This window comes from Pocillopora verrucosa, chromosome 5 (genome assembly GCF_036669915.1).
Source record: "Pocillopora verrucosa isolate sample1 chromosome 5, ASM3666991v2, whole genome shotgun sequence".
Lineage (NCBI taxonomy): Eukaryota > Metazoa > Cnidaria > Anthozoa > Scleractinia > Pocilloporidae > Pocillopora > Pocillopora verrucosa.
In genome coordinates, this window is record NC_089316.1 from 10,961,425 (window position 1) to 10,977,378 (window position 15,954).

The window sequence follows — 15,954 nt, forward strand, 5'->3', positions numbered from 1 at the left end:
ATTATCTGTTTTTTTTTTCAATTACGTAACGCATGTCCTTCCACGCCTAATTATTATATGTAAGTCAAAGGAAAATAAAGTCCAATTATTTTCTCCTGGTACTTAAGATCAAGTTCCCCGAGTTCCCTTGCATTTTGTCGCATACGTAAGAATAAGCACGTGGACACAAACGATTTGGTGTTATTTAGAATCATTCCATCTTCTAGAGAGAAATCTGAATATTAAAGCGACCTTCGCAGGGATGAATACCACTTAAGCAGTAAACCTACTGCAATTCATATATATGATTTTCATACACTCACAGTCATTTATTCTTCACTTTAAGGGTTTATTATGAACCAAAATAATGACTCAGTTGACTCATTAGCTCAATTGGTTGAGCACTGTACCAGTATCTATGTGGTCATGAGTTAAAATCCTGTTCAGGCCTGAATTTTTTCAAGCCTTAATTCCACTACTGCTTATGTAGTGTTCAATACTGCGAAGATCGCTCTCGTATTCATTTCTGAATTCGCAGTTCACATATATGATTTTCATAAATTTACGGCCGGGAGAAACCCTTGCTTTGCTCGAAACCCTTAATAAATTTGTCTCTCCTGGTAAACCGACCATCACAAATTTCTTACGGGTTAGAAATTTGAACAATACTGAATAAAAACGTTCCTACAAAATTTTAGCTTGTAAACAACACTTTGAAAATGTAGGATGTGGCGTTTCCAACCGGATTTGAAGACCGAAAACTCCTTGGGAAAGGTGGGCAGATAATTAAACCAAACCCTTTATCGCTTAACGCCTCCAACTCTTGAATAAACTCTTCCGGGCGGCTAGTATTCCGGCTGATAATTTCCGCAGTTGAGAGAAGGCACAATTGTGAAATTCTGTGGACACTCTCAGACAAAGAAATTATCAACCGACATACTTGCAAGCCAGAAAGGGGTTTATTTATCTTAAAATCCTTTCATTTATTTTCATATCGCGAAAAAGCCAAGGGAGAAAAGAGGTTTGAAATTATGAAAGTTAGAGTGGACTTTTTTTTAATGGAGGAGAAATGGGATATTTGAACCCAACTTAGGGTTAAAAGCGAAATACAAAATAGCTCCAAAAAAATCATAATAAAGTAGGAATAAATACAAAAAAAATTAAAGAAAAATTAAATGTAACTTTCTGAATTTTTCCCTCATTTGGTTATTCCTCGATTGCTGTAATCGAAAACCCCGTGGAAATTTAATCGAACACAAAGTTATTTTTATTAAAAAATATTGTATAAAAATAAATCTACAAAATATTTTTAACAAAGTGGCTGTTTACAAGAAGCCACGCATTTTAAAAAATATGTCCACCCCTCAATTATTGTCGTAAGTGTTTGTCACGCCACATCATTGTAGAGAAAGGTTACAGGATGGCGTGACAGTTGTTGGTGAACTAGCGCCACAATCAATATTCAATATTCCGGCAGTATTTCATATCATGCTTGGGTGTGTTCACACGATTGTGAATTAAAAAACGTTCTGGCCGCACTACGGAGACGTGCGGCGTGGGAAATGGCTTCCAACAAATAATTTATCTCTACACGAGTCAATAGGTCCATTTGTGTGGACATGTTGAGTTGTTAGTGAAAAATGGAACATTTGAGTAGAAAAATTATCATTTTGCCTTTACATAGTTTTGTTGTCTTTTATATGTTTTCCTGTTCAAAAGGTTGTTTGCTTGTTTTTTGTTTTGTTTTTTTTTTTCACCAATACCTGATTGTCCGTCTTCATCCAAACGAAAGGGAGATTTCGGACGAATTCTGTCAAGGTATTAAGCAGAGTAGTTATTAAATCTAACCAACTCAGACAAGTGATAAATATTAACTAATACAATAAGGTTGGAGTCTACTTCCTCGTCGCTACTTTGTTCTAAAATGCAAGCCATGGCAGATTGAAGTCTGAACTACTTGAGGCTCTTGTACTTTTGGAACAAGCAGTAAAGGATTCTTAATGTGGACTTGAGATCCTTATGAACGACATCTGTAAGGCAAAGCGTCACGCAAAGTAAGACTATGGAAAAGTTCAGGGTCAGAGGGGGAGGGGGGTGGGGAAGGTAAGAACCACAAGTATTATTGTCTTCGATAATGGACTCCTGCAGAGTGTTTTACAATTTGTCCATACCTTCAGGCTTGGCATAGAACTTCAATCCACTGTCTCTCATCAGATCAATAGCTAAGGTTACATTATGGAGCTGTGGATAGAAACACAACAATGGAATCTATGTATTTCAATAAAGGGGATAAGTTTTTAAAGAAACTGAGGTGCTGCGTCGTTGGTAGACTATCACCACAGTCGGCCGAAGCTCCAGCTGTGAGATGATCATCTTGCGAAATAAGAGCCATGACGAAATTTTAGAGTTTTAAGAGTTTTAAAAATACCTCACCTTGCCTCCATTAAAAGTATTACTTACTTATCCATTTCTGAGTTTATTACTTCTCCTTCTCTTATGAGTAGTAAACCTAGAGATGGATAACTCGCCAAAATGGGTTCTTTTCAATATAGTCAGCGGTCAGATAACAAGCGATGCACTGTGGAAGTAAGGCGAGGTATTTTTATTGAGAATTCGACTGTATTTTTTATTCCTAGGAGCGGTCGTAAATATTCCCATACAAACCCATACATACAACTTCGCCATGATTCTTATTTCGCAAGATGACCATGTCACAACCGGAGCTTGGGCCGCCTGTGGTATAAAAGTATAATCCACTGAGTTGATCACGTAAATTGGCCACTTTAGCCAGCTTTGACACTCTGCGGTATTTGATACCCCTCGTATTTCAGTGCCAGGATCACTTAACCCCTAAACCCCCGGATTGACAGGTTCTAATTTCTTCTCACATTGTCACCCCTAAATCACACATTAAGGTCACAAGATTGAAGGAAATTATTACCAACTAAAAAAAAATTCACGATTCTCCTTGTTGGAACCTTTGGAAACGTGCAGAGAACAAAATGATGAATATGCATACTGATGTTATGGTGTAAAGAGGCAAGATCACTGTTAGAACCCCACCAATTAAAGTGAAATTACTAGGAAGAGCGAAGAACTGCTTAGACCAGGAACGGTGTCTCTTGTGCCTAAAACAGCATGATAAATAAATGTAAAGCGGTCCCCACAGAACTTGTGACAGGAAACACGTATGACTTAAAACGGAATAAACCCTTTAACCCCTAAGAGTGACAAGCATCTAATATCTCCTTACAACATCACTCTTGAATCAAACATTTAGGTCACGAGAATAAAGAAAATGATCACCAACTAAATACTGGTGCTAGGAGGTAAAAGGTTAAAAAATAAGCTGAATTCTACGCGAGTTTTGATTGGTTCTCACTCATGATCTATTGGGGGACAGACGCATAAATGACATCATCCCCCCCTCCCCCCTCCCCCCTCCCCCCTCCCCCTCCCCCCTCCCCCCTCCCCCCATGTTTTACTTCTTTATCACATGAAACAAATATATTCCACGTTACCGTGCGTCTGTACAATAATAGATCACAGATAACGTTAAAATGCGATGAGAATGTCAGTAACATCGTGTGCAACTGCCAAATTTTAACATCATCTGAGTTCTACTAGTGAACAGATGCAAGGCAACATGGAATCTGTTTTTTAACCTTTAACTCCCAAGATCTGATTGTCAGTTCTCCCCTTCAGCTGCTACACATTTCCTTGTAAATTGGTTTTGAGAATTTGTTGTAAGATCAAGGCAACTAGTTCTACCTGATGAGTTAGAATATTCTCATATCCTTTTTGCTGAAAAAATGTACAGATATTTTAGGGGGAAGTTACAAGTAAATCACTTCTGAGAACTAAAGGGTTAATTGTACAATTTGTTCGTCTTCGATGTTAGCTCTGTACCTTTTGATCTTTGGTTGCAGGAGTAATGTAAAACTGATAGAGTGGAACGAAGAAGCCCTCCAGAAGTCCCAACAAGAAGATGAGGTAGACACCATCGTGAAACTGAAAACACAACAAATACAACTTAAGTCGTTTCGGGGTGAAAGTACATGTTTATGTTGCACGGGCACCCGTACCTCATCATTTATCAAGACGTTCATTTTGTCATTTGTAAAGGCTACAACATTAGTTACGCAATCGCTTTACTTTGTACGCGCACCCGTACTTCATCAATTATCAAGACGTTCATTTTGTCGTTTGTAAAGGCTGCAACAATAGTCACGCAATCGTTTCTCTGAGCCACGCAACTTCATGCTCACGGAGAAAGAAGGTCCCCCAGGAAGTTTTCAAAACTTCTTCCCTAAGTGGCTGCCGATGACGTAATAGTCGGCTGTGCCTAGAAAACGCCCCGAAAGGCGAAATCCAAACACGACAGCTTGCTCGTAGGCTAAACAGACGGCGATGAGCCAAAACATGCGGTGGTAAAACGGCGGTAACTGGCTTTTCACTGAAAACCTCTAAGTTCCTGAAAATGCTAATTCTTTTTTTTTTCTCTTAACAATCGCTAAAAAACTCAAGATTGAGTTATGTGCCCTACGGTCAACAAAAGTGTTTAAGTACCTGAGAATCAATATCAACAACTTCTAGACTCAACTTGGCCAGGTGCTTGTTGACAAAGACTTGCAATGACTGCAAAAAAAAAGTAAAACAAAATGGAAAAAAACGTTAGTTTAATTTTGACCAAAATTGGCGTGTAACAGTGAGCTTAAGTCTGTAATCGAACTAAGTGACCCATCCATCCGGAGCTTATCGTGGCTTCCACAGCATACGGCGACTAAGAGTATCACTACCCCTCCTTAGATGGGATGCCAGTTCGTTGCAAGGTTACCCTCCAGCATTTTATCAGGCTTCCTTGAAAATTTGCCGGTACTTATAAGACTCCTAGGTGGAGATGGGCACTGTGAAAGTAAGGTGTTCCACCCAAGAACGCAACCAAGTCACAAATCGCGCGACCCGGAGTCCAGCTTACTAAAGATAAGGCCACCGCGTCTCCACGCGCAAAAATTCATATTCCTGTTAACTGAACACCTTTATTAACCTCTTCGGCTTGAAAACCTCGGAAGCATTGAGTATTAAATTTTTAACTCAGTTATTCTCGCGCACTGAATTTCCACTGTCTGCTCAGTGAATGATTTAAACCCGTGAGTACTAGTCAACCGAGTGATGTGATCGCCCAGGAAAAGTTGACTCTGATCAATGCCAGTGACTAAGATTTCGATGACCTAAACAGCATTCAAATCTCAGATGATGACTTCCATTCAAGATGTCGCACCGTTTGTCAATATCACCGACTTAAGTATCTTTCAGGAATACCGTCGCCTAAAAGTAATCGGGAACTAGCCGCCCAATATTCTGATTTCTGTACATGATGTCTTGAATATAATTCACTGATAATTCTCTGATGCACTCTTCTTGCTTTAGTAATGTGGAAACTGATATGCTCATTTGAATCTCTTACTTAGATTGAACTGCATACAGTAATATCAAGTACAGTACCTTTTTCACAACATTCAGCTTTTCAGGGGCATTGTCAAAAAGCGCGTCAAAGGCATCTCTTTCTATATTTATAACAGAGAGCAAAACAAGGAAGGCGAAGTGAATTACGCATAAACAAATAAATAAGTTAAGAGAAAGTTAGTTCATGACAACAAACAAAAGCTGTACATAAAAAAACGGCAAGAGTTAAAGTGAAATATCTCCTGTAATTGCACGTCCTTTTCTGTGCCATATTTTAGCTCGGGAGATTGGAGCGAGCGAGCGTGCGTGCGTGCGAGAGGTGTACTTTATTGCTCGTGAGGTGGCTCCAAAAAAAAAAATTACTCTTTAGCGCAGAATACAAGTACTAATACATTACACCACTCTCCTTTGGGCGCTCGATGAAAATAAGGGCGGTTGAGCAGCGAGAACAAGCAGCGAAGGTTCGGGTGGAAAAACTACCTACTACTTTTCGTTCCAAACTACTCTCGGCTTCGCCGGTTGTTTTCACTCCACCTCCGCTGGACGCTTCGAAACGCACAGAAAACCCCCAGCAACAAAGACCAATTGTAGGTCAGGGAAATTTAAAGGCTTTGGTATGCTGTTTACCAGAGTAGCATGTCTACTCAAGCCATAAAATGAACCTTAACGTATAAATCGCACTGTAAGTGTAATGAACTTGCTTGGCGCAGAACATGAGAAAAAAATTAACGCAAAAAAAACTGCTGTAAAAATTATCTACAGAGAAAATTTTCCTTACCTGGTTTACCGTTCTGTACACTGAAGAAAGGAAAGGAAGAAGAAAAAGAAACATTTTAAAAGGAATATAAAGAGGAATTCAGGTTTCAGTGAGGGAGTAGCACATTCTCCGCACCCCTGGTGTTATAGTTTGCAAACGTTTCGACCCATCACCTAGCATGTTCCAGACGTTCAATAACGACAACAGGGCGAAATAGTAAACGGCGAGTTAGAAGCGGCGGAGTTAAAGTGAAGGCAGTTTGAGTTGAGCTAACACTCGTTTCTTAACTCCTCTGCTACTCTGGCGCCGTTCACTATCGTGCCTGGAACAGGTTTCCCCTGGCCGTACTCCGCACAAGTTACTCGGATGGAGTTATTAGACTCCACCTTGCAAACACAAATTATTCATCTTCCTCCGCTCAACTGAGCTAAAATTCTCCAACCCTCTTAACCCATTGACGACGCTTTCAACTTTTCGATCCTAGTAACATAGAACACGCTTGTCACACATGACTAACCAATATAAGGCGCATGGCTTAACCCTTTATCTCCCAAGATCTCATTAGTAATTCTCCTAACTATCTGCCATACCGTTCTTGTGATGTTAGTTTGGAGAATTTGGTATTGGATCAACTTATAATCCCCTAACTGATATTTTTCTTTCTCATCACTTTTCTGCTTGATATTGTATTGATATTGTAAGGAGAAATTCTGTCTTGGTCACTCATAAGAGTTAAAGGGTTAACGAAAAATCCAGTTCTGTGTAGCTTACCAAAAAACCAGACCACGACATCCAAAGATCTACAGGTAGCTGTTTCTCTTTTTATATTTTTTTTGCCATGATTGTAACAAATGAAATGGAATTTCTAGCGTTCAAGTGTTGACGAATTAGCCGGAAAATATAAATTTTAAATAAAAAAACATATATATCTGCGGCACGAGAGCAACAGGGCGTTGGCCTAAGCCCTTTCGTGAAGGTACCTAGAATGATAACCCTGCGTTTGCACGTGGGTAATCATTCTAGGCCGACACCAATTTGTCGCATTTCGTAGTTTTTTTCATGTATATAGCCTAGTAAGATGACTTTATGAGCTTGGGCCCAGTTCCTACCCAGATTTCCCGTCTGTTTTTCCCCTACAGGGTTTTTTTCCGACACGTTTTTCTCAGTGGCCGCCCCTCAAACCATAATGTTTGCCAGTGGTTGCTCAGCTCTCGGTTTGTTTGATTTGAATGAGCTGGAATAGCGATAATTGTCAGTTTGATGATTTTGTAATAAACATGGGTTTTTAATGTGCGTCTTTGTGATATTCTATACGCTGGTGCTACAGCAGCACCGTCCGTGGTTCAATATTTGAGTAATTGTCATGCTGTGAAGCCGAAATTAACATTTCCCTCTGAGCGACAACTGAAGATGAAATTTACTCATACTGGACATCTCTGATCCCAGCCATATACAGGGCGCTTGCAATAGTTAACCCTTTACACCCTAATATCAGTAAGTATATTCTCCAAACTATTCTCCAAACAATTCCTAAGGTGCTGACGAGGAGAATTTGTTAACCAATCAAGAGCATCTTTAGGTGATGATCATATCCTTCATTCTCATGACCTTAATGTTTGATTCAGGGGTGATTGTGTAAAGAGAAATTAGATGCTATATTAGATAACGAGTTCTCTGGAGCTAAGGGGAAGAAACAGGGGACCACACAACTTGAAGGCCCAACTTTCAAATACTACTTTCTATGTCCCACCCTTGAAACAAATCAATAAGATTACCCCCCCCCCCCCATCACAACTTACTCTTCGCCTTCATTAGGTGCTGTAATTTCCTCCACAATTCTGTTCGGCAGCAGGATTCCTCCCTTTTTCTGTACCACCACCATATTTATTCGGACACCTCCAGGAAGTTTGCGAGGACACTGGAAGTGGTGAGCCAGGGCAACCAACAGATGAAGTATAGCCACAATATCCTTACCATGAATAGCTGTGGGAAAAAAAGGAAAAAAAGGACATACAAGGAACATTTTTGCATGATTTGAGGCATTGGTTTGAGCATATTAAAAATTTGAAACTAGACTTTTCAAGTCAACCCTCAGTTTCACTCCTAAGAACTCATTAATAGTTCTCCTTTCTGTGCGCAACACAATTCTTATCAAGTTAATTCTGAGAAGTTAGTATTGGAACAGCTAGTATGTTTTTCTTCAATCTCATCACTTGACTGCTTGATATTGTATTGATATTGAAAGACGAAATTCTGTCATGGTCAGTAATGGGAGTTAAAGGGCTAATCTCTAGCAATCCCTGTTAAACTCCTGCATCCTGAACCATGTTAGTGTTTATGGTACAAGTTGTGACCCTTTCATTCCTATGATCTAAACACAAATTCTCCACACTGTTTGCAACACATTTCTAATAATTTTGGGGATGAGAAGTTGGTCCTCAATCAAACAATAACCCTAATGGATATTTTTTTCTTTCTTTTCATTAAATCTCTCTACCTGAAAGAAGTGCCAAACAGATACTTTTCATAATTTTTACAAACTTACCATTTGCTGACCATTTTGCTCTATGCTGGGGGACTCCTAGCAGTTTGTTCACATGCTCCAACAAAATAGACAGTTTGGCTTTCTGCAGGATGAAAATCAGTTATGTTGGAAGTTTAGTAGTACACAGATCAAGTGACTTCTCAATATTTAAGTGCAACACATTCACAGTCCGCCTAAAGGTAGATTACATTATCCCATCAGACTAGCTTTTTGGGTAGATGCAGAATACACAGCTTTTGTATGGAATACCAAAGTTAGCTTGCAATTGCACCTTATTCACAGTTTCAGCACAAGTGTTTTTTTTGCCTAAGGGGAAAGTATCAGGCCCTGAAAAACGCAAGACATTGGGTCTAGCACATTAGTGGCAGACCCCTGGCAAAATCTACCTGACCTCTCTCAAATTTTCCCACAAGTGGAGAAACATGTCCTGCAGCACAAATAATGAGGGCCTGCTCATATATATAAGCTACGCCAAAATATGCAAGTCCTGTCTGAATAAGTTAAGATATTGGAAGTGGGGAAAGAGTGGCCCTCTAATTAGAACTGGGTGGGATGGAAACCCTTGAAATATACCTAGTACTTTATTATTGCCAAATTTCAGAATTGCCAATTTTTGTTTTTATTATGTTTGTTTTTTCACACATTACCTACCTGGCTCTCCACTGACTGAGTGACCTCTTCAAACTCAGAGAGCTTGATCCCTGCAAGTTTATCTAACAACAACAAAAAATGCCAACATCATTGAATAAACAAATAATTTTAATCATATAACAAAGCAGCAATTTAAAAGCTCCCTATGAAGAGCTAATAATTGCACCACAGTGAGATTTAGACAAGTATACAGCATCAAGCAAAGCTACAATGCACACCACAAAAATAAATTTGTATATAGTTACAAACAAGAGTACATTCTAAGCTAGTGACAGACCCATACGAACAGAAAGTATATTACCATCATACAAGTCCTCTGTGATGTCCCTGAGGACAGTTTGCAGTTCTGAAGCTTCACCATGAAAATAAATTCATATGTAGGTGCAAAAATGAGTACATTCTATGCTGGCAACATACCCATAAGAACCGCAAGAATTTGACCATCATACAAGTCCTCTGTAATGTCTCTGAGGACAATTCGTTGTTCTGAAAGTTCGTCATTAATCCAGTCTAGCAGCACCTAGCGGGCATAAAAAGGGGCTCATGAAGGAATTGCATGGGAGAAAGATTTCATTGACCTCTGATAAAGTAATAGATTCTCCTTACAAATTGCAGTAAGACAGGAATTAAGCATGACATTAAACATCAGGAGACAGTGAGGGTTTTATCTGGTGTATATATAAATATATAGAAAAATATAGAAAGAAATACTCTCAATATAACCCGGCACAAAATCCAAAAGGTGTCAAACTTGGCACCCCACGTGATTTACCAAGTAACAAAATTCCAGCTCAATTTCTGTGCTAATAGGAGCATGTACAAATGCATGTGATTGGACAGTGATATTGGACAGTGTATGTGTAACACCTGTGTGTAACTGGACTGCTGTTGTCATGCTATTTGCTGATATAAATGTGGTTTTTCATGAAAACAATAGCTAGCCTACTTCTCATAGTATTAATTAATTGATAACAGGACTTTGTATAGCCCAATTCTAACTATACTCATATTCATAATTGACAAATCCGGCTCATGCTTCATTAATACCTAAAATGATTACAAACTGAATTGGACTCCACTCAGTCCTATAATATCATTTATGGTTTGTGTATAACTGTAGTATAATCCAGTATCGTTGCTGGTCATGTCATGTGTATTTATTTGTCATGACAGCCAGCTTCTGTCCTAACATCAAAATCATTTCACAAATAAAATTTTCATCATTGTTCATAGTTACCTCCTTCAATTCCTTGAGCTTTATATTTTCAAGTGAAGCAGGCTCCACCATTGATCGTTCTTCATTTTCATCTAAGTGCAAAATTTGAGAAAAAAAAAAACACATACTTTGAAAAATTTATCCATGCCAAGAATCACACAACACACACAAAGAGCAAGTGATTGCATTTGACTGTTAGCCCTGCACATCACAAGATCTGATTATTAATTCTTTCCTCTGAAACTACTACTACACCTTTCCTTGTAATTTGGTGTTAAATCAAAATTAAAAATGTCTACCTGATAAGTTTGAGTATTCTCAATACCTGTCTGCTAGATAATGTGTGGATATTATAGGGAGACTTTACTGGTTAATCACTACTGGGAGTTTAGGGGTTAAGATGACTGTGTTGACTAATAAATACATAAACAAGCTACAAACCTAGATCAAAAGTGTCTGGAGTCACAGTGATAGGTGTTGTTGGAGATTCAATGGCATGCCTTCCCTCTGTCTCAAGTTCATCAACTGTAAGAATAAACCAAATTTGTTAACGTACAATTACATCAAAATTAAAAGAATTGTCTACCGCGAAAGTGTAGAAGAGAAAAAAAAATTATGGGTGTCATTGCACCACTCTAAAACTAAAGCATGAAGTCTACAACTACTAAAAACAAATCTCTACAAAGATAGATCTCTCAGAGCTATCGAAACTACCATATTTTGATAAATCTGTTAAATTATTTACGAGTGTAAGTTTAGACGTTACTATAAAAAGAGGAGATTCCCTGACATGAAAGCACACCTGCAGAAAATTATTTCATCGAAATTTAAATCCGAAATTTAACAGCTAAATCGGAAAATATGTTTCTCTCTGAATTACCTCAGTATATCGAAAAAATACACGATCGATACTTTGCGTGGAAACAGGAAAGGGTGTGTTAAAATGCTGGAATTCACAATGGAATTTACAAAAATCGATCGAATGTTTTCTTCACAGACAGCCAATGTATTTCTGAAGTGAAAATTGAATTTTAAAAGTAGAATCCCCGCAAAAATTGCTGGGGATTCCTCATTGAGTTTTTCAAGGGAGACCAGACGGTACACAGAAGCATAACAAAGAACCAAATTGAAAATGAACAAGGCACTTCACATCTGATTTGAACTGTCAAGATCCGTCGATCGTAGAGGTTTGAATAATTCAATAGAAACTTCTTGATCACAGAAGCCTACCTTCTTGGCCCTTTTTCCTTCGAGTGAGTGTTCCAACCCAACCAAGTTTGCCAGAGTCTTTCTTCGAGGCGTCCCTTTTTAACGTGCCAGTTGGCGAACTGGGGTAGACCGGAGAAGACGCCATGTTTGTGATTACTTCTTAGTCTCCCACAAACCCTCTGGGAGAAAAAGAGCTGCTCAAATAAGAGTCATTTTGATTGGTTAAAATTTGTTAAGATCAGAACCAATAGTATCACTTTTTATATCACAATCGGCACAAGTTTGTTTGATTGAACAGATGGCGAAAGAGCTAAACCAACATCAAGAAATTGGCTGGATCATTTGAGAGGTGACGTGGAGGGGATGAGAATCAAGTACCTAGATTTTCTGCAATAGATTATCAAAACAAATAATTAAAGAGAAAAGTTTAGGTTCTTGGGTATGTCATAAATAACACTGACATCGCTTCACGTCAGTTTTCAACTTAGCAAGTTGAATCACGTCAATTGCTACTCTTTCTTACAGGAGTTTTATTGGAAGCAAAATCACATCAAGGTAAATTTCAGAATGGTATGGATTTATGAACTGTGTTTGTAGCTGTCATAATTTTAAAATCTTATTGCGTTAAATTTAAAACACCCACTCTTGCGTAACCCACACAGCACTTGTGTGCAGGAAGCGTTAAACCAATTTTGTATTTTTAAGCAAGAGTTTTTACAAAATCTCTTGTTTTAAGTTATATATTGAACATTCTATTTACATTCTTTTTTTGCTTCTTATGTAAGTTTTTAAACTTTTACAGTCTTCACCCCTTTGACAACCGATTTGATTTAGATTTGTATTTGGATGTGCATGATTCACTTTTGTGGTTATATTTTAAGGGTGATGCAAAGAAAGCCAGAGTTGTTACAAATAGAGCGTTATTACCGATTTTTTGCGGATTTTTACACGATATTCCTTTAAGTGAAAGGTAGATTAAAAGTCTGTGTTTCAATCTTGAGGCTGTGTCCTTTTTAGTTAAATTCCATTCGCTTGAGAGCTCTAAGCTAGTCTTCCTTGGGTAGGGAAAGCCTGATGTCATTGTTAAAACATATAGTTACAGTAGGAAACGTGTCCAGTCTTCATTACCGGAATATGATAATGCACGGGTTTCAACCCAGAACTTTGCTTAGGGTTAGTACTTCCAACCATGAGCGCGTCACCCACCATGCTTCTTCTATATGTAGGAATATAAATAAGCCACTGGAAAACAGTTGGGGAAGCTTAAAAATCTTGGCTGATGGGAAAGTGATGGAATGGCATGGTATCCAGGGGGGAAGAAGCATTACATGCTTCGCTTCATGCTAAAGGAAATCAGCGCTGACAAGGTTCGACAAGCAAAGCCACAAAACTCCTAAGCTGACTCCCTGTAAGCTGACTTTGCATCATGAAGGTGACATTGGCACTAAGTAGGCTTCAACTAGTCCAAAACTCTAAAGAAATGTCAAATTCACGTTCAATCGTTTGCAATATTTCGGTTGATTTATGCCAAGCTTGTGATCTGTACCTTGGGGCCGTGTCTTCGACAATCGCTGGAATAGTCCGCGTCAAACGTTTCGGAGCAGCGACATACTTTCATGCAAAACATGTTGTTAAAAATCACTCTGTATTGTCGTCTGAAATGCTTATTTGTGGCTCCATAAATGAACGGGTTGATTGTACTGCTCAGATAGACCAAGAAACCGTATGTAAGGTAAGCTTGTCTGGGCAGAGTGGGTTCGCCGTAGGCTGCATCAGTGTAGTCGATGATGCACACTGGAAGCCAACAACAAGCAAAACCAGCCATCACTGCTGCTAAAGTTTTGGTGACTTTTGCTTCTTCGACGTTAGCTCTTAGCACCTGGGGGTTATTTTCCAATGAGAAAACTTGATTGGATCGTGACACCGTGTAGAACACTTTTGCATAGCAGACTATTATTAATGTCAAAGGTGTCGCGACGTAGACGCATTCGATGAATACGGTGTAGGCTATGTTGGTGTCGAATGTGTACAAACACATGGCCTTGCCTGGTTGGAATTCGAACCCACCATGACTGAATAGAAAGGGTGGAACGGAACCAATGAAAGCGGTACACCAGACAACACCGATGTAGAGCAGAATTTTTTGCTTTTTAAATAACACGATGTACCTCTCAGGTTTTACGATGCAGAAATATCGACTTACAGCAATTAATCCCATGGTGTGCAAAGATGCCAGTCCAAATGTAAACACTCCGAACCCATGGAACCGGCAAAAGGTGTCACCAAAGATCCACTGGCCTCGAATCAAAGTAACAACAGAAAATGGCATACAAAAGGTTGACATAAGAATATCACTCACAGCCAACGCGACGACGAACATATTGGAAAGTGTGCGGAGTCTTTGGTTTCGGTAGACCGCGTAACAGACTGACAGATTTCCAAGGAAAGCTGCGACATTTATAATGCTAAACATTACTGTTTCAATCCAGAGCAGATGGTTACCTCTTTTGGCAAGTTCGTGAGAAAGCGATTCGAGTAAATCCATGATGAGGCAAGAACATAGAATGAGCAACGTTTGACAACAATTAAAACAAATGAAATTGTTTGCCGCAGATAATTTTAAACCTGGCGTTCAGCACTAAGTATCCAGTGTGCAATCATTAGAGTCACACTGTAGTTTGCTAGGAGTCCATTTAGTGTTCTAGATTTAAATTGGCCTCAAATGTAGCTGTGCATCGAATCAGTGGTTCTTTAACCACCAACAAATCGTGAGAAAATATTATAAGCAATATAGCACCTGCTTGGCACCTTCAGAAAATTAAGTACCCTCACTGTGCTACGCCAACACTCCGTGGAGATTTTAAAAGAAAAAGAAATGATTTGGCAGTGAACTTGTCAGCTTGAAGGAAATAAAACTGTCAAACAGTTGTCGGTACTCATTTGTGATATTGTCATTCTGGCGGCCACCCTATCATGAAAAGCTTACAAATGACGGTGCTTCAGTATAACTTACAGCTAACGAAAAACAATTATCACCGTCTTTTTATATATGCAAATCGAACCTTAAGCGAATTTATTTACAAAGTAAATATATCACTCAATCGCACACGCACTTGTCGTCCCCGAAATGTCTTCCCCTCAAATGTTGTTCAATTAAAGATCTTTTTCAGTTCCAACTTAGAGGACCTCTGAAAGTTTACACCGGTGTCACGGAAGTGCGCAGAAGTTTGGTAATAATTAAGTCCCGATTTAGCAATATAACCAGGCTGAACCTGTTGGCAATACATAATATTTGTACTATCCATTTACGTTTCTCAAACATATAATTATTCCCTTTTCATTTCTGAACGTATTTCGTCAATTGTAAACAACACTTACCGTTTCACTGAGATTTGCATATATAAACTTTGCGCTAGAGCTTGGCCAACAACAAAACTTGAATAATATTTTAAAATGTAACCATGGGTATCAATGGATCAAATTAAAGGCGCGATACACCGGAAACAAGAATTCAAACACATTTCGTTTATATTTTGATTAAAAAAAGAGAAAGAAAACGGAAAAAAATGAAGTGTGGAAAAGGCCAGCGCGATGTGAGATAATGTTTTATGATGCTCTACATGCAAAATACACAAGTGTAAATATTCCGTGTAATATTCCTTTTCAGAAAAGCTTATACACGCTATATCACATAGTCAGTAAATTTCTTATGTTGCTCCTGTTTCACCTCATGATTACGATACTGGAAAATGTCGAATGGAAACAAGAGTTCTAACACGTTTGATTAAGAGGGAAGGGCGGAGGAAGGGAAGAACAAATCATGCAGGTGATCTGATCAAGCTAAATCACAAAGTGAAATGCTCTTTTTCCTACAATCGTTGCCTTTTGCTTTTTTTTAACTACAGGATATGTTTGCGGTTAAATCCAGTTTATTTCGGGCAAGAAAAATATCGAAGGCAAGTTGTTTTCTTCTAATTTGATAAAATGAAGTTAATGAAATTATAGAAAATCTGTAAACCTGTCAGAGGGTAAGTTGCGAAGCTGGCAGTTTCGAGTGTCCTGTACGACTTTGCATGCGTATATTGTGGGTGGATTGTGTCAAAATGAGTAGTACCTAAGTGAATGACTCAC

At 38.7% G+C, this 15,954-nt stretch overlaps 2 protein-coding genes across 2 annotated transcripts; both read right to left on the reverse strand.

Moving 5' to 3' along the window:
- Positions 1–1,225: 1,225 nt before the first annotated feature.
- LOC131780422 (beta-parvin) lies at positions 1,226–11,987 on the reverse strand. The gene is made up of 13 exons (XM_059097028.2): positions 11,845–11,987; positions 11,056–11,139; positions 10,636–10,706; positions 9,816–9,918; positions 9,399–9,460; positions 8,748–8,829; positions 8,002–8,185; positions 6,224–6,243; positions 5,485–5,546; positions 4,549–4,617; positions 3,889–3,990; positions 2,151–2,220; positions 1,226–2,009 (listed from the first exon to the last, which is right to left on the reverse strand). Exons 1-13 carry the CDS (start codon positions 11,966–11,968, stop codon positions 1,933–1,935), a joined length of 1,110 nt encoding a protein of 369 aa, XP_058953011.1. The 5' UTR covers positions 11,969–11,987; the 3' UTR covers positions 1,226–1,932.
- A 377-nt stretch (positions 11,988–12,364) lies between these two features.
- Positions 12,365–14,636, reverse strand: LOC131780423 (melatonin receptor type 1A-like). Its single transcript, XM_059097029.2, has one exon. The coding sequence runs from the start codon at positions 14,366–14,368 to the stop codon at positions 13,346–13,348; it is 1,023 nt and encodes a 340-aa protein (XP_058953012.2). The 5' UTR covers positions 14,369–14,636; the 3' UTR covers positions 12,365–13,345.
- Positions 14,637–15,954: the final 1,318 nt, after the last annotated feature.